We start from the raw sequence: 23,555 nt of genomic DNA, 5'->3' as shown, positions 1-23,555 counted from the left end.
TGGAACAAGACTACAGGTTTTCAAAGTTATCAGTTTCTACTACAAACGCATTTAATATCACTCAAGTAATATTTGCAATGGTGTTTTTGAAGGATTTCCCTTTAACAAATTATATTATTGGGCCATCAAGATGGCTCAGTGGGTAAAGGAACTAACTTTCAAGCCTGAAAAACATGGTAGTGTGCATATACCATACAAAACACACACCAAATTTATGTGTGCATATATATATATATATGTATATATATATATATATGTATATATATATATACACACACACACACACACACATATATTATTTCTCTTAATGGTGAATTTAGCCAGCAAATAGTGATAAAAAAAAAACACCTTACCTTCTACATAGCATTACAGAATGTGATAATAAAGTCTACACAGACCTGAACATAAGAGCTGATTAGTGAGACCACCCAGAGGCTTAATCCCCCACTCCTCACCCCAGCTCCTGACACTTACTGGCCCTCTGGGCGCCTTCGGGTGAATCACCCCAGATTCCTGTCGGTTCAGGAAATGTTCTTCTCCAGTCTCCCAATCTCCCTCTCCAATATGAGTCATATACATTAGTGAGCGAGCAAGTTGCTCCAGTTGCTTGTGGGCAGGTCGGTTTGAAAGGTGCCCCAAAGGACCATCTCCACAGAGCACCCACCTATCTTCTCTAGCAGGACAAAAAAACCAAAAAACAACAACAACAACAAAAAAAGCCTCTTGCCAATGTTCTACCAGAAGATTTATTTTCCTGCCAACCTTAGTTTTGAGACTTACTCGCACTTACAAGATGAGGAGCCTGATTCAGCTTGAAGACAGTGTATCGAGTGGATAGCCAGCCGGCCACCACAATGAAAGGTAAATGAAGTTTTTTGTTTGGTTGGTTGTTTGCTTGTTTGCTTAAATGGAAAACACATTTTCTTAAAGGCAATGTTGGATAGCATACAGCACTCTGTAAGATTACGGCCGTGTGTCTCCTTAAACTGGAGTTCTGAGGAAAAAGTACAAATTGGAATAAGGGCTGAATAAATCTGAGGCCACAGTGTTTCTTATGGCCTAGCTCAGGCAGGCAGGGGCTATGCCTCAAAAAGGGAAAAGGTTGGCAGTCATGACTATTTGGTGAAAACACTTTTTATGTATTTATTTATTTATTTTTACCACATTTACCTCATTAAGTAAATAAAATAAGATGCTTCTTATCACTGTTCCCTAAGACCCAACACTTTTATGCATATTATTTGAAAGGTGATGAAAAGAGAAACTACTTTTTATGTCTCATTTTGATAGAAAGATTCACGGTTTTCTCATTCTACAGCAAAGAACAGGGCAAGCCTCACTCCGAAGCCTTAAAACAATCATGTTAAAACATGTCAGCAGAGCCCAGAGAAAACTGCCAAGCAACTCACAGGCAGGCTAACAGCAGCTGGGCTCTGCTCCCCGAGCAAACTGCTGGGGAAGTGCTTACTTCAGAGCGGAAAGCAGAAAGTCAGCAGGCAGGTTTCACCTCTTCTAAATAATGACTCTAAGTGACTGATGAGCCTGGGATACAGCAACTTTCTGATTCATGCACCGAGACTTTACCAATGACAGAACTTCATATGGCAGTCTCACATTCAATCTTCTCTCACGTGCCACGTATTAATCATTCCTTACAAACTTTTCTCTCACCATTTAAATTTGAGAGTCCAATGTCCAAGCACCGGGAACACCAACAGACCTGGCTTGAGACTAGTAGATCTACGGGCAGGTGAGGCAGATGCTTTTGTTATCTCCTTCCTTGCCTCGGCCCCTGTGAGCGTTTCTGTCTCTGTGAAGCTGGGGGTCACGGACACATCCTCTAGGCCCCATTGCAGTATCTTGTCTTCAGGTCATTACTGCTGACCCCTTGCCTTCAGGTATTCCCAGGTTGGGAGAAGGGACTGAGAAGCAATTTAATTATTAAGTTCCATATTTAAGGATGGAGCCTAGGGGAACAAAGCCATCACTAGGCATGGAAGGTGAGGAGATGTGTGACGCTGAAGGTCCACTGGGAAGGATTACAGTTTTGGAGGTGTCGGAGAAGAAAGCTAAAGCCTACTTTGCTCTCTTTTTGATATCTTACAGTTTCACACTTAAGAAACAAACATATTTCATACTATCTCTAAGAAGCTATCATAGAAAGTTAGCATAAGACACTAAAATGACAATCCACTCTCTGTATGTGCTTAAACAAACAAACAAAGCTAGAGGGGATAAAAAAAAATTGAAAATGTCTTGAGACCCAAAAAAGGGGAAAGAGGGATGACAAAGGAAGGGCAGTGAGGTGAAACCCGAGTGGTCACCTTCTGGGATCTTCCGAGCACAGGCAGGGACTGCAGTTTTTGTTTAGGTTAGAAAACTTGTGACTCAGCAAAACGACTAGGCTTAATGGCTGATAGGGCCTTTCCTCTCAGATAAAAAGAAGGGTTAGATTAAATGGTCGCTGAAATTCTCTTGGACCTCTAGATTCCCACAGACCAGGTGAACTGCTAAGGTATGGAGGCTGGTTACCAGAGACAACCAGGCTCAAACAAACACACCAGCATTCCTTACAGGAGACTGAGTGGAAGGAACGAAAGGTCCTCTCCAGTTCTGTGCCTGGCCAGCTTCAAACCTTGACCTCTTCGTGTCTCAGATTCTTGTTGTGTAAGACAGAGATGAACACTGTCACTGTTTGCTCCCCTGACCATGGTTAAGAAGTTCTCCGATAACAATACAGGGGGACCTGCTGCAGCTCTCAGTCACAAACATCCAAGGCACAGATAACAGGGAAACGTGACCCAGCTGTTAAATACTAGATGAAACGTTGACATCAGTGTGTGCACAGATGGTGACTCAAGCTTCCAGTCCGAGGCCAGTCATTAAGGCCAGGCTTCGGTCTCACCTGGCCATGATTTCTGAACGAGCTACCTCTGTCTATGGCAAACAGAAGCAGAACAGAACACCTATGCTCTACCCCGTACCGCACTAGCTTATCTTACACTTTATTAACACAATTTGCTGGTCAAATATGAAAATTCTATACTAAAATAATTTACGTAATAACACTGAAGCTATCCTCAAATTGTCACTTCTAATCCTGCCCTTGTCTCCAACTGGAAAGCACATTCCCTTTTCTCCCTTTCTCCTCTCTGAATACTGACCCAACAAAGGATTTTCACTTCTCTTCCTTTCCATCCACTTCTGCTAGTTCTGTGGTTTTTCTCTCAAATAGCAAATGGTCTTTAAACTTAAAGTATAAAAAAATACAGATTAAGATGCACTTAGTACAAGACATCATCTTAAACCCTCATTAGTGATTCACGTGTAGCAATTCGCTCACTGGGCTGAAAGCAGAGCAAACAGGCAGATGCAGCACACCAATGAAGAGCAAACTCTGAGAACACTTGATGCCACGGTCAGCTGGCTTTCGTCCACAAATTTTTCAGTTCTGTCCAAACTCACTACGAGCTACTGTTACTCTTCTTTGGGTACTCAAGAAGACGATCTAGCTGCGTAGAACAATCTCTATACTGTATTATAGTGCTTCCTTGCTGTCTCAAAGGAAGTACCAGATTGCAATCTGAGCTGAGCAGCAGTTAACCTGGAAGCGATGGTAAGAGAGCTGTAGAGAACAAAGGCTTCAGAATGGCTTACATCCAGATCTGAGCAGGGCTAGAGGGAACAGGTGGCCCTGTAGCACCGACTGTACATATTTGCTGACAGACATCCCTAAGCCTCAACTTCTACAAGTGAAGAAGTGGGAAGGCATGTTCTTCTAGCACCTGGCAGCATCTCTTAGAGTTCCCATGAAGGATCTGTACCATGGCAATGCCTCATACAACCCTATGAGAACTGCTACACAAATACGATGGAGTTGTTAGGTAACCTACACCATTAAATACAGCTGTAATGAAGAACCTAGTGTCCTCTGAATACATTAAATATACACAAAATAGCTTAGGCATCTTAAGCACACAAAAACATTCACCCACTTGCTGAACTCTGTGGCCACTATCAATACTGTTGCACCAGAGACTGAAACACAGGCTTCTGGGCTGCTTCGTGGATTGTCTGAAGCCCGAACAGTCTGTGATCAAATAAAGGAACTCTATGGAGGGCATACAACTAAATGAAATTCAACTTTTCAAATGTGTGGGTTAAGTAGCTATCCTTTAATTAAATATCCTTTATTTAAAATGACTCTGGTGGCTTCCAGAGCAAGGTTAGTATATGAGAGAACAACAAATGAAATTGTCCTGTATTCAAGGGAGCTTCCAATAGAGTCAAAGAAATAAAATCATCCACAGGATGGCTGGTGCATTCCCACAGATCACAGTAGTAACATCAGGCTCAGAACATCAGATGTCTCTAGATGGGACAAGCTGAGGGCTGCCATTTTCTTTGGGGTGGGTGACCTGACCTTCTCATAATTGCCAGTCTCAGAGACCACATAAAGCTTAGAAAATGAACCATTTAAGGTATGTTCACTAAGATGTTAGAAAACCTAGGCACATTAAGAAAACATCTTGAGCTGGGTGTGATGGTGCACGCCTGTGATCCCAGCATTCAGGGAGGCAGAGACAGGTGATCTCTGTGAGTTCAAGGCCAGCCTGGTCTACAAAGTGAGTCCAGGACAGCCAACAGCCAAGGATACAAAAAGGATACAAAGAGAAACCCTGTCTCAAAAAAAAAAAAAAAAAAGGAAGAAAGTAAAGAAAAAAACAAGGTATTTCATCATTGAGTACACTGCCATTCTTCAAGATTTATAAGAATATGCAGTGTTTTTAGGTAACTCCCACTACAATTCTGTTATTTTTGTTTTCAACTGGCATTTTAAAGATGTAATAAAAATATTAAGTAAGGTGATGGTTTGCAACTGGTCAGGATTGCCTAAGTTATTATGGATTTTGAGAAAAGTGTAATTTTAAGTCTGCTAGTAAGTTATCATTCAGGTTTGTAAGATACTTGCTAAAGCAACTGAAGAAATATTCGCAGTTGTATTTATTTTCAGTTTTATTTATTATCTGTTAGTTTGCAAGTATGAGGAGTAACAAGATTTGACAAGTAGTCATGCATCCAAAAGACTGTGGTAAAACAAACAACTAAATGAAGATCAAATACCATCTAAACATAGGCAACATACATAGCAATGGCAAGATGCTGCACCAGTACCACCACAAAGGTAAATTCCATCAAAGGATCAGCAGAGACCATTGTGACTGCTTTGAGCAAACCCAACAATACACATCTGCTAATCATCAACATTGCCTTTACCCTCTCACCTAAAATATCTACCCAGCTTTATGGTGCAAACAAAAAAAAATACTTAATAAATAAAATTCAAAAACAAACAAAACCTCACAATCCTACCAACTTTATGCCTACAGTCACCAGTGTAATGCTTCAAAATTTACCACTATTTTTTTTTCTCTTGAAAACCAGACTTTGGACAACAGTGTCCAAAGTCATGTTGGGACACAGTGTTGTTGTCACTCTGTTTATAGTCCATACGAAACCACAAATCAGACAGCTGCTAATTAATTAGCCAACCTATGCAGAAACCATTTCAAGCATTCGAAATTGCAGGCATGAGAGAAACATGTCATGGTACACTAAGCCTTCCCTCTGTTCCTGGCTTTGGCCACCCTTTTCTTGCTAATCTGAAAGAAACTATTATCTACCTCAGAGTTTGTCCCTGTGTGACAAAGCCAAATATTTCTACCTCAAAGCTTTCCCCCATCCAGCTCCTATCAGAAATGGTACATATCCCATGCCTGTCCCCTTCTCCCATAAACAACTCAATTTTGTGCCAACCAAGTATTTCTTCCAATGTACTCACAGGGTTATCAACTCTGCCTGGTCCAAATGCACATTATATACATACATATATACCTACATATTGTATGTAAGTTTGTATGCATGGATGTATGTATACACAGATAGACAGACAGACAGAGAGAAGACAGAGAAATGGGGTCCTGTGCAGAGATGCTCAATACAAAGAAATTTCAAATGAAATTTATGTAAGAAAGGGGGAAGATGGTCATTCAGTACAGTGCTGGCCACTTCACCTGCATTCAGATTCCCACATAAGAGGCCAGGCATGGTAGCATGCTTGAGTAACACTAGCGCTATGGAGGCAGAGACAGGTAGAGCTACTGGAACTCTCTGGCCAGCCAGTCCAGCCAAATTGGTAAATTCCAGCCTTGGTGAGAGAACCTGTCTAAAAGAGAATAATTGAGGAAGACATTCAATGTCAACCTCCACACATAGAACACACGTCTGCTCAAGCCCACACTCCAACATTCACAAGTAAACTCTTCACACACAGAAAAGATAGACAGACAGACTGACTGATACAAACAGACAGGCAGATAAAAGAGATGTTAGAAAAGAAACGGTGGAAAATTTAAGCTAACATGAGAAGGCGAGTTCACCAAATTCATGCAACCCCATCTATTTGAGAGCGGAAAGCCTGAAGGCAATTGTACCAATATAGGATCAGGCATAAAGTGTTGAATATTAATCACCTCATTGTAATTCTCAATAAAGAGGCTAGAAAGAACTTTTCCCCACGAGTCCGCAAACAGAGTGAGGGGGCTGCATTGAGTACTGAGGGCAGAGAGGCCTAACGCCTGTGGACACAGTGCAGGCAGAGCCATTCTGCAGAGGTGAGCTACGGACGGGAGGTAGTCCTGGATACGCTCGCCTTGCTACTACTTCATATACTCTAAGGAAAACTTGCTGCTCCTTCTTTCCAGCTGACATGATTCTAACTTTCAAGACTTTCCTAGTACCATACTGGGAGAATGATTTAGAAACAGCATTTGAACCAATAAAAAATACCTTCTTATGCCCTAGTCTGATATGGCAGCACCAATAAAAAAAGAGAGTTCAGAGATTCTGAAGAAATATAAACTTCAGATCAGTTATAATGGAATGGCTAGACTGTAAAATTCTCTATATCAACCAAAAAATTTTAAAGGCTTATCAATTTTAATGAAAGAGAAAATGCCATCGAATTAGAAAAAATTGATAAAAAAAAAAATGAAGAGAAAGTTTGGGATAGTTATCAGCCAAATAAGTACCAGATCTTATAAGGATTAGGAGAGAAGCAAAGAAGAGAAACTAGGAGGTCTCCTCACTATGAAATTAGATGTCCTAGGCTGTAACCTACAGACAAGCTATATTTGGTCTGCCATGCCTACACACAGAACTCGGTGCCCATGCAACTTTGTCTACAACCCACATCTGTGGATTGTAAATCACATGGTTTCCTGCAGTGGGCTTAAGAACAGCAGTAACCCAGAGTGTGAGAGCAGCTGCTTCTGCAGCTGAGGTCACACTCCCAACTCACTCACTTCCAGATTATGCTCCTCACTCACCAGCTGCTGGCTCTGTTCTCTTAGCATTCGCGGACTGATCCTTCTAATAGCTCACTGCTCCCACTGACTTTGCTTGGAGTGACTACCAGTGTCTGAATTTGCAACCCCCCCATGATGAGCTGGCCAGAGGCACACAGAGTGCTCAGTATCTATCTGATAAGTCTTCCTCATGTAAGCCTCTCTGAAGACTGCCAATTTCTCTCATTCCCTCAGCTTGTCCTTCATTGTACTTTTTCACTTGGAAGGGCAGATGTCCATAGGGAAACAGCAGATGTCCATCCATCCACGTGAGATTAGGTCAGCATGGGGCCAAGTTCCATGTGATACTAACATTTTAAATAAAATGCATGTTGAGCAATGACTCTGTGCTTCAGATATCCTGGTTAGACCCACAAATCAGAAGGCTGCAGCAACACATAGGCAGACAACAGAACTACTGAAATGTAATACACAGTTGGAGGAATGGGCCACCAAGCAGCCACACAGGTACCACAATAACATTTACATGGTGCATGAACAGGGGAGAATTCAAGAAAAGGCAACAGATAAGTCAGACTTTTAAAACTTACAAATCACCTGCCAAGCAGACAAAGAAGATGGAGTCTTAGGACAGAAGGCCTTGCGGCACTTTACAGCTGCCAAAGGGCAGGTGGGCATGGGCAGATGAAAATAGATGTGGGGAGTGTTAAACAGTGAGTCTACTAATTCTAACTGGGAGTTACTATGTCTATATCATAGCCAGAAGAATTATTCTTATTCAAATACTATTAAGGATGATTATTAAAACATACTATAAATTGACAATATACTTAACTAGGAATTACTTTGATAAATGTATAACAGGAAAGGTGAAGTGACAATTATAGACTTTTGGTTTCTTTAAAAACACAGAAATATAAAAGTATGTTTTCATTTTAATCCCAGGTGTGGGGACATGGGGCTGCTTGGGACTGGCCACAACAGCAGACTACATTTTGCCTCTGGCTCTAGCAGAGGTGTGGTCTTGCCATGTGCAGATAGTTTCTGCAATTGTGTGACTTCCGGAATTCTGGGAAATTTTCAGAGGGTATATAAATGCTACATCCCGAAGATGTGGGGTTGGTTGTTTTGGTGGTTCAGGGGCTGTGGTTTGTTAGTGGGTGTGCTCAAATAAGACACAAGACAAAGGATTCAAGGATTCCATTCCCCCATCCTTCTTCCTCTCCCATCTCCCATAATAGGAGGTGAAACCGAGGGGATGAAAACTAAGGAAAGAAGAACCCAAAAAGTGGTAAAAGACTGGCCACACTAAGGAATTTTGTTTTCACCCACAGGTACCTGTGGGGATGTGGTGTTTGGTTTTTGTGAGAGTAGAAAAACAATGGGGAAAATGCTAATGTATAGTTATACATTATAATGTCTACTCAAGTATAAGTCTACTCAAGTTAATGACCTCACTTTGGAATTTTTAAACTGATAATGAAAATCAGGGTTAAAAAAAAATGAAAATGTTCTCTTGGGTTAGGTAACTGTTTCTACTAATGTAAATAACATGAAGTTGAATATGGTGTGACCTAATTTCATTACAGAAAAGGGAGACTTAGAACCAGTCAGGTAACCTTCTTCCCCCCTCCCCCCCCGATCTTCAGCAGTGCTATTATATTAATCTTTTGGAAATACTCACATCTATTTATTCATTCATTACCGCCCCCCACCCCAATAAACTGGAAACGATTCTTAGGCTATATGATTCCAGAATTTAAGGGAGTTTTTTCTTTTCCACAGAGGCTTGTTGTCTGGTGCTTCTGTGTACTTTTGTCTTTACCACTGCAATGCAAGCTCCCATCAGTATTCCTGAATGCCTGGCAGGCCTAGTGTACTTTCCAGCAAGAAAGTAAAAACCTATTGGAATTAAAGTTCTTACAATTATGAGATGTAACTTGCCTGAGTGCAAACTGTGAAACAGAGAATAAGAAAGGGACAAAGATACATTCTGTTACTTGAAACCACCGCCATCAAGTCTAAAAACTTAGCAGCAAGCAACTGCACTTAGGGAACAAGTCTTTAACTGGAATTCATCTTTCAAACTGTGACCAGATAGGCAATACTGCAATTTGTGAAGCCTATAGCTGTGGCTGAGAAGGCCACACCTACAGGCTCCTCCTCCCAGAAGGGTGTTTCCCTGGATTGAACAAGTAGCTCCCCACCCAGGCTGAGATCCAACCTAACAAGTTTGAGAGCACAGCAGGGCTGTGTGGACTATAAAGTTGACTGCCGACAGCAGCAGTTCTCAGTCCTGTATGATGATGTGCTCTAGTCATCCCATCACCCACCAGGAGAGCAGAGATCTATCTCCAACATTGGCTCCTGTTCCACCACTTGTAAAGTAGTAAGAGCAGGACACCCATTTTTTTTCTGATCATAAAAGCAGTTCAACTGGATATTAGCTCTCTGATAGATATAGGGTTGGTAAAGATTCTTTCCCAATCTGTAAGCAATCATTTTGTTCTAAGTTTTCGGTTTCATGAGGTCCCATTTATTGATTGTTGATCTTAGAGCCTGTGCTGCTGGTGTTCTCTTCAGGAAGTTGTCTCCTCTGCTAATGAGTTCAAGGCTCTTCCCCACTTTTTCTTCTAATCGATATAATGTGTCTCATTTTATGTTGAGGTCTTTGATCCACTTGGACTTCAGTTTTGTGCAGGATGATACGTATGGATCTATTTGCATTTTTCTACATGTAGACATCCAGTTGGACCAGCACCATTTGTTGAAGATGCTATCTTTTTTCCACTGTATGGTTTTGGCATCTTTGTCAAAGATCAGGTGTCCATAAGTGTGTGGGTTTATTTCTGGGTCCTCTGTTTGGTTCCATTGATCCACCATTCTGTTTCTATGCCAGTACCATGCAATTTTTTGCATGTTGCTCTATAGTACAGCTTGAGATCAGGGATAGAGATACCTCCAGAAGATATTTTATTGTAGAGGACTGTTTTAGCAATTCTGGGTTTCTTGTTATTCTGTATGGAGTTGAGAAGTTCTCTTTCCAGGTCTGTAAAGAACTGTGTTGGTAATTTGATGGGAATTGCAATGAATCTGTAGATTGCTTTTGGAAAGATGACCATTTTTACTATGTTAATCCTGCCAAGCCATGAGCATGGGAGATCTTTCCATCCAATATACATAAATAACTGAAGAAGTTAAACAGCAAAAAATCAAGTAATCCAATTTAAAAAAATGGTGTACAGAGTGAAACAGAGAACTCTCAATACAGAAATATCGAATGGCAGAGAAACACTTAAAGAAATGTTTAACATCCTTAGTCATCAGGGAAATACAAATCAAAACGACCCTGAGATTTCACCTTACACCCATCAGAATGGCTAAGATGAATAACTCAAGTGACAACACATGCTGGAGAGGATGTGGAGAAAGGGGAACCCTTCTCCACTGCTGGTGGGAATGTAAACGTATACAACTTTGGTAATCAATCTGGCGCTTTCTCAGACAATTAGGAAAAGTGCTTCCTCAAGATCCAGCTATACCATTCCTAGGGATATATCCAAAAGATGCTCAAGTATACAACAAGGCCATCTGCTCAACCATGTTTGTAGCAGCTTTATTCATAATAGCCAGAAGCTAGAAACAACCCAGATGCCCCTCAGTTGAGGAATAGATACAGAAATTGTGGTACATCTATACAATGGAATATTACTCAGCAATAAAAACAAGGAAATCATGCAATTTGCAGGTAAATGGTGGGAACTGGAAAAGATCATCCTGAGTGAGGTATCTCAGAAGCAGAAAGACACACAGGGTATATACTCATAAGTGGATACTAGACATAATATAGGATAAACATACTAAAATCTGTACACCTAAGGAAGCTAATCAGGAAGGAGGACTCTGGCTAAGATGTTCAATCCCCATTCAGAAAGGCAACGAGGATGGATATCAGAGGAGGGAGAAAACAGGGTACAGGATAGGAGCCTACCACAGAGGGCCTCTGAAAGGCTCTACCCTGCAGATGTTGAGACTCATAGCCAAATTTTGGGCAGAGTACAGGGAATCTTATGAAAAAAAGTGGGAGATAGTGAGACCTGGAGAGGACAGGAGCTCCACAAGGACAGCAACAGATCCTTAAGTCTGGGCACAGGGGTCTTCTGAAACTGATACTCCAGCCAAGGACCACTCATGAAGATGGCCTGGAACCCTTGCACAGAGGTAGCCTATGGCAGTTCAGTATCCAAGTGGCCACCATAGTAATGGGGACAGGGAGTCTCTCTGACATGAACTGATGGCCTGCTCTTTGATCACCTCCCCCTGAGAGGGGAACAGCTTTACCAGACCACGGAAGAAGATAATGCAGCCACTTCTGATGAGACCTGATGGACTAGGATCAGAGGGAAGAGGAGGACCACCCTTTTCAATGGACTGGGAGAGGGACATGGGTGGGGAAAAGGGAAGGTAGGATTGGGAAGGGAGGAGAGAGGGAGGTACAGGGGGGATACAACTTGAATAAACTGTAATTAATAAAAATAAAAATAATTATTTTAAAAAAGCAGTTCAACAGTATGATCAGGATTCTAATCTTGACTAACTGGGCACGGTAGATGACTAAGCCTAAATCCAGCTCTGATATGACAAGTGTAGTCTCAGAGGTGGACTTCAGACACAACTCAGTGCCCATCAGCCACATGATCTGCATGAGATCCTAGGGCAGCCCCCAACAGCACAAGGGGGAAAAAATCTCCTCTTAAGTATGGAAAAAAAATAATTTCTTCCATCCATTTTTTTTCTCCTGGTGGGTAGAGAACTGGGACCATTTTACAGCATTTTAAGTGATAGTCACTAATGCAAGAGAAAACAGGAATTGGGGTGACAGAGGGGGAATAAAAACGTATTTATAGTTTCAATGTAGCCACATATGACTAAATGGTAACTGCAGTAGATCCAACGTTGTGCAATCAAGTGCCTGTAGGCTGGAGTGCCAGCACCTGTGGGCAGGAGCCCCTCCCATCAGAAAGAGGTGGCTAATTCCCAGGGTTCCTGCTCTGCAGAAGCTCTCCCCAGCTCTAGGGACAAGACCCCATCTGGATTCTACTATGATGCTTCCTGATACATGTAGCAGTGTTCATGCCAAAGAAAACTAGAGTCCAGCTGGGGAGGTTAGCAGTTCTTTCTTGTGTCTGGCAGGAAGACAAACTCCTCCCTCTACCCAGTACCCCTTCCAACTTCCTGACCTCCAAAATAAAATGAACACTCAAAATTATTCTTCATTTTGACCATACCATGGTATGACAGAAAGAACTCTGATCAGCTTTCATCAGACTTTGCATGAATCCCAGCTACAACCATTATTTGCTATGGGAAGCAGGGCAAGTCAACTAGAATCTTCCAACTTATCGTCCGACAGAGTTAGGAGGATAAAATATTTAGGTCATAGGGCTGTTCTAGATAAGCCTGTGTTCAAGAGTCTAAGAGCAAAAAATACTGAATATGAACCCTTTCCCTACACCCTCATTTTAAAATAGGCAACAGAAAAACACAGTTAACTAGCTGAGGCATGCTATCAGCAAGTGGCTGAAGAGAAGAGGTCTATAAGCACCAATACCACCACCAATAACCCCAAAGAGCTGTGAAATGTGGGGCAACCACAGACACCACATTCTTTGGTGGTTTCATCAGCTGTCAGCCAGGGGAATAGTAGGAGTCCCACCCATGAGTGAGTTCGTCTGGAACACAGCCCTTTACTCCACCTGAAGCAATCTTTATAAGGAGTGGTGAGTGTCAGGACATGTAGAGGCTCTAGGGCACACCGCAGTAAGCACACATGGAGGCTGAAAGCTGAGATGCACACAGGACAGAGTGGGAGTAGACAGGTGAGGCAGTGTGAAGGAAGAGAAAGCTACCAGTAGACTCCTGAAAGATAGCTCAGGGTATAAACCCCACAACACTCTCAGCTCAGACGAAAGGGCAAAGAATCATTTCACCCTGTGCCTTGCTGTCGATCTCTAAGTAAAACCTTGTGTCCTTGATGTACAATAGGGAGCTGACCATATGCAGCTATGCTGGCTTTTATGTAAAATGATGCTTGGTTTTCACTTTTATATTTGAGAGAATGGACAGTCGAGAAGCTGAAAGGCAACAAAGCTGAAATTCAGTAAAATCCTTGGTTTTTGTTTTGTTTTGTTTTTGCACTTTATCATGGCATCAACATCCATGGCTAGAATGGAGGACAAGTTGTTTGGGTTTGTTTGTTTTATTTCATTCACACTGGGAGAATATAATTTTACAATAACAACAATTAAAACAGTTTACTTAAACAAGCACTTCTATCAGTCAGTCATAAAAGGAGTTCGATAATACAAACTGCTTTTATATCCATCTCTACCTCCGGCCTTCTCTGTCTCCTTCCCATAACAGTCACAGTTAAAGAAAAGAGCTGTCTGCAGTTGTTTCTTCAGCGTACCAGCATTACTCAGCCCTGGGTCACCATGTATCTGCCCTACTGCCCTCCTCTACCTGGATCCCAGCACAGATGAACAGGACTCCCTCCAATGGCACCGAGCTGCCCTTTGTCATTTGACTTCCCCACAGGACAAGTCCAGCCACATGCCCTCCTTTTGTCAATGCACTTTTTGGTCTACATGGCATCCCTGTCTACTGATAATTCCAAAGCCTCTGGCACCCCTGTGTGTACTCTGCTGCCTCTAAGGCTGCTTCTCAAAAGCAGGTCAGCCCTCTGATGTTCTCTGTTCTTTATACAACTACAGCAATGCTGACGGCTTGTTCCCATACTGCTGGGGAAATGTCTATAGACAAATTTTCTGTCTTAATTGGATAGCACTCTTAACAGGAACTTATAAAGTTTTTCCACCCATTATTAACACAAATAGTCCACTAGAATCATGAAATGGGAATGTCTTAGACTACTCGCACTTCTGTCTGTGCCCAGTGGCTATCTACTATCTTTCTTACTGCTAACTGATGGGGGCCTAAGAAAGGTGAATGTGGAAAAGGAAGAGTATATGATCTGGGAATAGAAATGGCTAAAATTAAAGAGCTTTTGTCTCATAAATTTATCAAAATGATTTTACATTTCAGGAAACTCATATGGTAATAAAAAGTAAGGTTGTGCCTCCTTGCCTTACATTAAAAAGAACAAAGAACCTACACTCAAAATAAAAAGACTTTAAAATCCCTAATCATCTACTGTCTAGTAACCAAAAAATTTTCTCCTGAAGTCTGCTACATTCTGGGTACTAGAGTATTCAAAAGGAGGAACAGGAGTGGGGAGCTGTCTACTTTTTCCAAAGAGCTAGTTTTGGATGGAATAGAAGGGATCCCTAAACTTGAAGGGAAAAAAACAAACAATTTTTCTTCCATCTACCGCCACACTCCAGACTTAATTGCATGTGATATTGCAATTATTGGGAAGAAGAGGCCAGCCACATGCTGAGACACACTTATCCCTTCAGTGTTCTTTTTCTGCTAGCTCATCAAACACACGGGGGAAAAGTCATCCATCGGAATGACCGGTGTTGGAGGCTCTTGCTTGGCAGCTTCGCAGATGAGAGTAGCATCAGTGAGGAGACATGAAAACACACATGGTTTCATTTCATAAGAAACAATGTGACTTCCCTTACAGGAAACGGCTCATATGCATATTTTCCTTTAACGACACACTATCCCAAACAGTTCCCCAATGCCTTCTCTGTTCAGTCAGTCCCAAAGAGAAGCCAGGAACTCAAGATAGACATGGTTGGAAAAGAATGAGTCAGGAAACAAAATTTCAAAACATGTGCTACTTACTGCATAACAGATGCTTTCTGTTAACCTTTTCGTAAAGCATCTGAAGGCCGGGAAAAGTAATTTACACAAATGCACTACAGATTCTCTTCTAGCTTAATATGGAGATTAAAAGGAATATGGTTTTCACAATGCAAAACAAATAAGACAAATATTCAAATGATATTAAATCCTTAGCAGAAACCTACTCATGAGGAAAGTATATAAATTCATGTGAATTTGAGTCTTGACACGGATTTGACAGAGTTGCCAGGCAATTCTAAAAAGGTAATGTAGGCTGATTAGAAGTCACAAGGCTGATTGGTTTACAGGAAAAGCTAGAACCCCAGAGATCACAGGGTGCTAAATGCATCATAGTTTATGAAACACCTATATTTAGGCTGGAGAGACAGTTCAGCAGTTAAGAATGCTGGCTGCTCTTCCAGAAGACCCAAGTTCAATTCCCAAAACCCACACTGCAGCTCATAACCATCTGTAGCTCAGATTCTACCTTTTAAAGTCTCCACACATGATGCATAGACATATGTGGGCATAAAATAATAAATTAAAAATACTTATACTGTGTGTCTTTCTGCTTCTGGGTTACCTCACTCAAGATGATCTTTTCTAGTTCCCACTATTTGCCTGCAAATTTCATGATTTCCTCGTTCTTAAGTAGATATTAGCCATATAATATAGGATAAACATACAAAAATCTGTACTCCTAAAGAAGCTAAACAAGGAAGACCCTAGGGAAGATGCTCAATCCTCATCAGAAGGAAAAATGTTATAGAAATAGGAAGCAGGAGAAGACAGGGAACAGGACAGAAGCCTACCACAGACGGCCTCTGAAGGATTCTACTGATCGAGGTATCAAAGCAGAAGCTGAGACTTATAGCCAAACTTTGGGCAGAATGCAGGGAATCTTATGAAATAAGGGGAAGAAGAAAGATCTGGAGGGGACAGGAATCCAAAAGGAGACCAACAGAGGAAAAAAACTGAGCCCCAAAACTGAGCCAAAAACTGAGAATGATACCCCAATCAAGGACAATGCATGGAGAGGACCTAAAACTCCTGCTCTGCTCAGATGTAGCCTACAGACTCGGCATCCAAGTGGGGTCCCTAGTAAGGGGAGCAGGGTCTTTCTCCGGCTTGGACTCAGTGGTAAGCTCTCTGATCACCTCTGAGTGGTGGGTGCAGCCTTGCCAGGCCACAGAGACAATGTAACCAGTCCTGATGAGACCTGATAGGCTAGGGTCAAACAGAAGGGGAGGAGGACCTCCCCTATCAGTGGACTAAGGGAGGGGCATAGGGGGAGAAGCGGGAGGAAGGGTAGGATTGGGAGGAGACGAGGGAGGGGGCCACAGCTGGGATACCAATTCAATAAATTGTAGTAAGTGATAATAAAAAATGAAAAATACCTATAAATATCAGTGCTTGATCTTTTGAAAATAACCATCTATAATTAAATACTAGTCTCATCATATAAGCATTTATCACATGATCAGGTTTTTTTAAAAGGATGGTTACACAAATAAAGTTTAGACAAATAAGCTGATATTTTTTAATATACAAAGGTACCTAACAGCTTATTTTACACAATTCCTATTGTATTCCTGTGGGATTGTAGTTGACATTACCATTTCAGAGATATGAATCAATAAGTGAATATGTTAACTAACTTTCTAAAGTCAAACAGGGCATCCAGACAATACCACACAGAAATGGAGGTCATACTTGACAGCAAAATGAGAAAAAGGCATAAAAATAGATATCTTTTGTGGCAAAGATACTCAGATACACAATTTTTTTTTCTAATCACAGAATGTGCCAATGTTTTGTTGTTGGTTTTTACTGAAAGAATAACATTATTTTTGGAAAGTCCTTATCATCTGGTCCTTCTTTCATTTTTGTCTCCTCAGAAATCAAACCAGGAATAACCTTTGCTGAATTCGCGCCTCAACTGTCCCCAAGTGTTTCCTGACATGCATCTTGACTTACAATACATCACTGCTAGAGAATGGGGCTCAACCTAACACTTGCAAAATTACCAAGTAAGCCAAAGAAAAAGACACAGAGGAACTGCACTTTAACATGACTTATGTAGGCTAAGCCATAGTTTAGAACCAACTAAAAAAACTACGGAAAGCCATTTCTCATTCTGCGTACAAGAGCAGCCATACAGGATAGCATCGCAAGGGTAAACTGACCTTTCTGCAACTGACTTAAAACTTTAGTGAATCTCAACACTATCTTTGAAACAAACAAACAAACAAACAAGCAAGCAACAAATATTAACAGAATATTTGAGAAAGATTTGTTAAACTCAAAATGAAGTGCATATTAGTTGCCACACCTAATCGTCCACACCGAGGTTCACTGAGGCTCCCCAGGAGGCCAAAAGCAACATCTACCTACTAGACTAGATAACTATTTAGAAAATAATCCTACAAGGGCCGCTGTACCATGGATTGACACCCTATAATTTATACAACTTTATTATTTCACTCCATCTGGTAGGTAGGGCAGGGATGTGTGCTGAGACTTTAATAGTCTGTGTCAGAGTGACACACCCTGATGAGCAATTCAGTAGATGCACCCAAGGCAAACATGCTCTGATTCTACGCCACAGCTTTAATCACTTGCACTGGAACTGCATAAAAAAAGAGATTTCTAAGAGTAAATGGACACATTAAGTACACAAATGACAATGATGAAAAGTCTGTCTGGACTGGCCTACATGGTATTGTGACCATTGAGAAACTTGCTAACTTGAACAGTGTATTTGTGCTAAATTTTGATTTAAAATGTACACATAGTGTGATAGCTAATATGCATATACATATGCTCTCAAGACACACAATCATGGTTTCTCTAACACACACATATACACACATTCATACATGAAACAAAATATTTAATGGGACTAGATTTCCTTCTTTTTTTTTCATTAATTACACTTTATTCCCTTTGTATCTCCCCTGTGGTTCCCTCCCTCCTCCCATCCCACCCTCTGCATGCATGCCCCTCCCCAAGTCCACTGATAGGGGAGGACTTCTTTTCCTTCCTTCTGATCCTAGTCAATTAGGTCCTGAGACTGATATTCCAACCAAGGACTATGCATGGGACTAGATTTCTTATTTGTTATTTTCAGAGTTAACTGAGAAGGATCTGGGGTAGGAAAGCACAGAAGAGACTGACAAAGGGGTTCCTCCTCGTTTCTTTTAATCCTCATTCTATAGTAAGCCCGGTAATGAACATGGAGTACCACACTAGTAGGCATAGAACACAGTCTACTTTAAAATCAATTTCTAGTTTTTCTTAATGAATGACCAAGAGATTCATCATTAAAGGAGGTCCCTAAATTGGCCAAATTCTTTACTGGAAGAATAACTTGATAAAAGCAACTGGGTGAAAGAAAAAAGCCTTTTTCTTTTTATGACCAATGTTCCTAAGTAGGAATAACGAAGGTATAAACCTACACACATTGGGGAAAATTGAAAGACAAGGAGAAGACAAAGTGTGAGCAGCTGACAGGGAAGACACGATGCTCGGTCACTTCAACAACCACCAAGTCACGCTAACATTTTCCGCATTAAGCTACAGCCCTTTAGGGCAGCACACAGGTGGTTTATCCTGCTCCTGGGGTACCATGGTTGTCTCTCATTAAATTATTTTACAAAATAGCCCAGAAGAGGCTTTAACTACTCATTTGTTTGAGCTGTGTTGCAAATCTGGAATTTGCGAACGAAGTAATAATCAGGATACACTTATCCCATTGAACTGGGAAGGCCTGTACTCCAAAACGTGAATCCTGCTCCTGAGCTAAGGCAAAAAAATGTGAGGGAACACAAACAAGCCACAAAACAGGCCAAGAACCACTGCGAAGTGAAGTCACTCATGCTTGAAGGTGTTTGTTTTTACTCTGCTTTGCTTTTTGGTTGGTTGATTTTTTTTTTTTAAGTTAGACAGAACTCATTGATACTCGGATTGAAGACTATCTTAAATATTAACTATAATTGCTAGGTATGTTATCATTTAATAAGAGTGCTTGTCTATATAATTAAGCCTTGGAATATTATAATAATAATAATAAGGAAGACACATATCTAGTAGGAACACTGGGATGGAAAGATGTGTTCTTCTAGGCCACAATGGGTACACACAAATCCTGGCTGCTAACACTAACACCTGAAATACCCGCCCCCAAAAGGTTAGAGCTAGTGAATTCTACTTACATTTACAATGGTTTTAGAAACCAGCTCCTATCTGATTGCTACAGCACACAGCCATCATTGCAAGTGATGACATAGCTGTTCCTTTTTAAGGTCTGTCCCTCAGCTGAGCACTTTTACCCTGATTAATACTTACTGGGCTTCCTGTATTTCCCTAAGAGTGCTATCCCCAGTAAGATGAAAGTGGTAGTTAATAGCTTAATTGGGTAAATCAATTCAAGCAGATATCTAAAACTCACTAAAGCTGCACTTCTTAAGCCTTTAATGGCTTCGAGTGCTGATTGGGATCTTCTGGTACAGAAAAAGACAAGCCTGCACTTTTTTATTGAATCAAAACAGGACTCAGTGATATGTTCAAGGCAGCATTTCAAACTGGAAGCAGTAATTGGGATGGCAGCTGAATCAGGCATTTTTAACTTGTAAAGCTTAATAATACCATCAGTCTCATAACAGGCTAGCATAGGTATAAATTACTAACCTGTATAAAAATATTTAGGCCAGAAAAACCAGTTTTTAAAAACATAGCAAGGAATGAAAGGGGGGAAAAACATCAGAAAAAGAGACAGCTCCTGAAGAAAAACCCACACTTAGATTTCAGGTGGTAATTTAAGAACCTGTTTTTGGATTATAGCATCAGCACCTTGCTATTTCACATCTTCAAAGAAAGAAAATAATATATAATAAAACAGCCATGTGGGCAAATCCGACCTAAATTCATGTTATTCCCTAGACAAAAATCATTCCAAAAACATAACTAAGATGATGTTATTACTAACTAGTGAAAATTAAAAATGCAGAAATGACCTTCATCCTTACATCTGAAACACGCTTGTATGCTATGATAGTTAATATTGTCTAAGTACACAGGTAACCAAACGTGCTTGATCAAACAATGCAAAGAGTTACTGAAGAAATGGCTTCAAGAGGAACTGGAGAGGCAGGAAACTTCCAGAGCATCAAACGCCTGCTCAGGGAAGAAGGCAAGGAGGATAATGAGAGCAAAAGTCAGGAGGCTGATCAGTGAAAAGCTCAATAGGCCTCCAGACAGCCAACCTCAGAGATTCTACTTTGGAACACACTTTGCCATGCAGCTCACCTCCCAGCTGAAGAAATCCTCAAAAACCACTGTGACATCAGTAAGAGCAGCTGGTCCACAGCACAGACTACAGCTGTGAAACCCTCACATAACCACCGTGCTTCCTTCCGAAAGGGGACTAAGAAACTGTTCACAGCTGCTGCAGAAATCAAATGTCTACACACCATTTCATCAATTAAATAATAGAGTGTGATGATATTTTTAATCAAGTACGCCAGATTTTTTAAAAGCAAAAAAACTTTGCAAATTCGTGATAATAGCAGTGTATAATCTAATCTTGTAAATAGCAACAAAAATAGCAGCCTGCACGTATTTTTACATAATGTATTTCTTGTGGATCCACAAATTAGATTTAGCTATACTCAGGAATTGTGTCACTTTAGAAGAAAGCTGATTTTGTTTGTTTGTTTTCTGGGGAGAAAAATACTACATCTCTATTTCTAACAATGGTCCCTACAAATTCCCCAGGAAACAGAGGTAAAGAATTTTGAGTGCTTTCCTTGCCTACTTTGCGGTTTGGGGTGACTGCAGAGCTTAAAACATAGGTAGTAACAAAGAGATGGACTGTGTCAACTGATACACTGATATAACTTCTGTGCTCTATTTTATTGCCTGGGTAAAGGAAACTTCAACTTTCCATCTCAGGTATTGCTCATGGTATGTGTAACAAAATCAAATGTTAAGCTGAACAGCAGGGTTTTATATAGATATACTATATCCATTTTCAATAGGTTGCTAGAGAAATTCAAAGGATCTTGAAATGTAGGGAAGGGAAAGCCACTAGTTATTTAGCTACTCAAAAAAATTAACCAGGTACTTCTTTAAATCTTGGAGGCAGGGTCTGGAGAGATGACTTGGTGGTTAAGAGTGCTTCAGGCTCTTCCTGGGGACTCAGATCACGAGGGAACTTCAAATCAGGAGCTCACAACTGCCTCAGGTCCTGGGGACCACAGGCCGTCCTCTGACCTCTGTAGCACTGGCATGCGTGGTACACAGATAGACACATGAATAAATTTTTAAAAATCTTTTGAGACACTCTTTGCACTCATTCACAATAACAACTTAGCGCCAGGCGAGGCAGTTGTACTAATGCAAATGTTCCCACTTCTGCAGGTAATGAACTATACAGCCAAGCAAGTCACTCTGCGAACAGCACAAGCGAGGGACTTGGGAAGAACTCCACCCTTCACAACGAATTTGACACCATCATCCTGCCAGTGCTTTACCTGGTTATATTTGTGGCAAGCATCCTGCTGAATGGCCTGGCCGTGTGGATCTTCTTCCACATTAGGAATAAAACCAGCTTCATCTTTTATCTCAAAAATATAGTGGTAGCTGACCTCATAATGACGCTGACGTTCCCATTCCGAATAGTCCGAGATGCGGGACTTGGACCTTGGTACTTTGAGTTCATCCTCTGCAAATACACCTCGGTTTTGTTCTACGCAAACATGTACACATCCATTGTGTTCCTCGGGCTGATCAGTGTCGATCGCTATCTAAAGGTGGTAAAGCCTTTTGGTGACTCTCGCATGTACAGCCTAACCTTTACCAAAGTTTTGTCACTTTGTGTTTGGGTGATCACGGCTGTTCTGTCCTTGCCAAATATCATACTAACTAATGGGCAACCAACTAAGGAGAACATTCATGACTGCATGAAACTTAAAAGTCCTTTGGGAGCCAAGTGGCACACGGCTGTCACCTATGTGGACAGCTGTTTGTTCGTGGTCGTGCTGGTAATTCTGATCGGATGCTACATAGCCATATCCAGATACATTCACAAATCCAGCAGGCAGTTCATAAGTCAATCGAGCCGGAAGCGGAAGCACAACCAGAGCATCCGAGTGGTCGTGGCTGTGTTTTTCACCTGCTTCCTCCCTTACCACCTGTGCAGGGTCCCTTTTACTTTTAGTCACCTGGATAGGCTTTTAGATGAGCCAGCACACAAAATCCTCTATTACTGCAAAGAAATGACACTTTTCCTGTCTGCGTGCAACGTGTGCCTGGATCCAATAATTTATTTCTTCATGTGTCGGTCGTTTTCAAGAAGGCTGTTCAAGAAATCAAACATAAGAACGAGGAGCGAAAGCATCAGATCACTGCAAAGCGTCCGGAGATCAGAAGTGCGCATTTATTATGATTACACCGATGTGTAGTGACCAGAGGACAGGCTGCCCATTCTTATTGGGATCAATATGTAAAAAGTGTAAATAAATGTTTCTTTTTATTACCCTGGCTGAGGCCCATCAAAAACACAGATTATTTTTTTAAGCATAGAAATTGCAAGATATTGGTGCATAACTTCTGTAGAGAACTCATGGTATAGTGAATTGTTGAGTTTCAATATTTGAAAAATAATTATTTAAAAGGCCTAAGTGTCCTTTGGCTATTTTCCCCTCCACGTGCTTACCAAAGCCATAAACACATGATAAGCATGTGGTATGGGGAGGTGGAGGAGTGGCAGGAGGGGAAGTTTACCCATGTTTTTCACAGCACATCTTGTGTGCTTCCTTGATAATGTCACCATCAAGGAATTCATTTCACATAGGGTATTTTAGAGAAAGAAATGTGATTGGCTATTACAAAGATTTATAATATAATACTGAAGTAATATTTGCCATCATTTAATTCTTGATGAGGACTTCATGATGTACTTAAATGCTTATGTGATAAGGGTAGACAGGAAAACATGCAGGCCTAGCTAACATGTATATTTAGTTTATCAAACAGTCCTTTAATAATGTCTGTTTTAATAAAAATAACTTTAATAAAATATTCTTCCCTGTAATGTATGCCCAACAAGAATATCAGGAGTTTAACTATGCAACTGTAAGATGAAAGGTGTCGTTCACTAAGTTAGGTCAAAAAGTATAACAGTAGTTATTTAAGTGTTCGACTATCTTCTCTTCTCCAATAAGACATCGTTGAATGACCTTGTTTCTCAAACTTGCATTAAGACTGCCAGAGGGTCACATCTGATTTTGTATTTTAAATTTTTTATTATACTTGTTTATTTTGTGTGGGGAGTGTGGGATAGTGCACATTACAAAGTGCGCACGGATGTCAGAG

The 23,555-nt window shown here is 40.9% G+C and overlaps 2 protein-coding genes across 8 annotated transcripts in view; one reads left to right on the top strand and one right to left on the bottom strand.

Annotated features, from left to right (window-relative positions):
- Med12l (mediator complex subunit 12L) overlaps positions 1-23,555 on the bottom strand; it is a 314,509-nt gene that overhangs the window by 112,581 nt on the left and 178,373 nt on the right. The gene's annotated exons all lie outside the window — the stretch shown is intronic.
- Gpr87 (G protein-coupled receptor 87) lies at positions 773-22,737 on the top strand. Its single transcript, XM_021653807.2, has 3 exons — positions 773-861; positions 17,078-17,209; positions 21,600-22,737. Exons 2-3 carry the CDS (start codon positions 17,176-17,178, stop codon positions 22,640-22,642), a joined length of 1,077 nt encoding a protein of 358 aa, XP_021509482.1. The 5' UTR covers positions 773-861; positions 17,078-17,175; the 3' UTR covers positions 22,643-22,737.

This window comes from Meriones unguiculatus, chromosome 2 (assembly GCF_030254825.1).
Source record: "Meriones unguiculatus strain TT.TT164.6M chromosome 2, Bangor_MerUng_6.1, whole genome shotgun sequence".
NCBI classification, from domain to species: Eukaryota; Metazoa; Chordata; class Mammalia; order Rodentia; family Muridae; genus Meriones; species Meriones unguiculatus.
The sequence above is the reverse complement of the archived record's forward strand: the minus strand, read 5'-3'. Positions and strand labels throughout refer to the sequence as shown.

Excerpts from the sequence above, each read along its gene's own strand:
- Gpr87 (XM_021653807.2), top strand. The coding sequence starts at position 17,176 with ATGGGGCTCAACCTAACACTTGCAAAATTACCAA. Across the intron at positions 17,210-21,599 it reads AACACTTGCAAAATTACCAA|GTAATGAACTATACAGCCAA; the intron begins GTAAGCCAAAGA and ends CCACTTCTGCAG.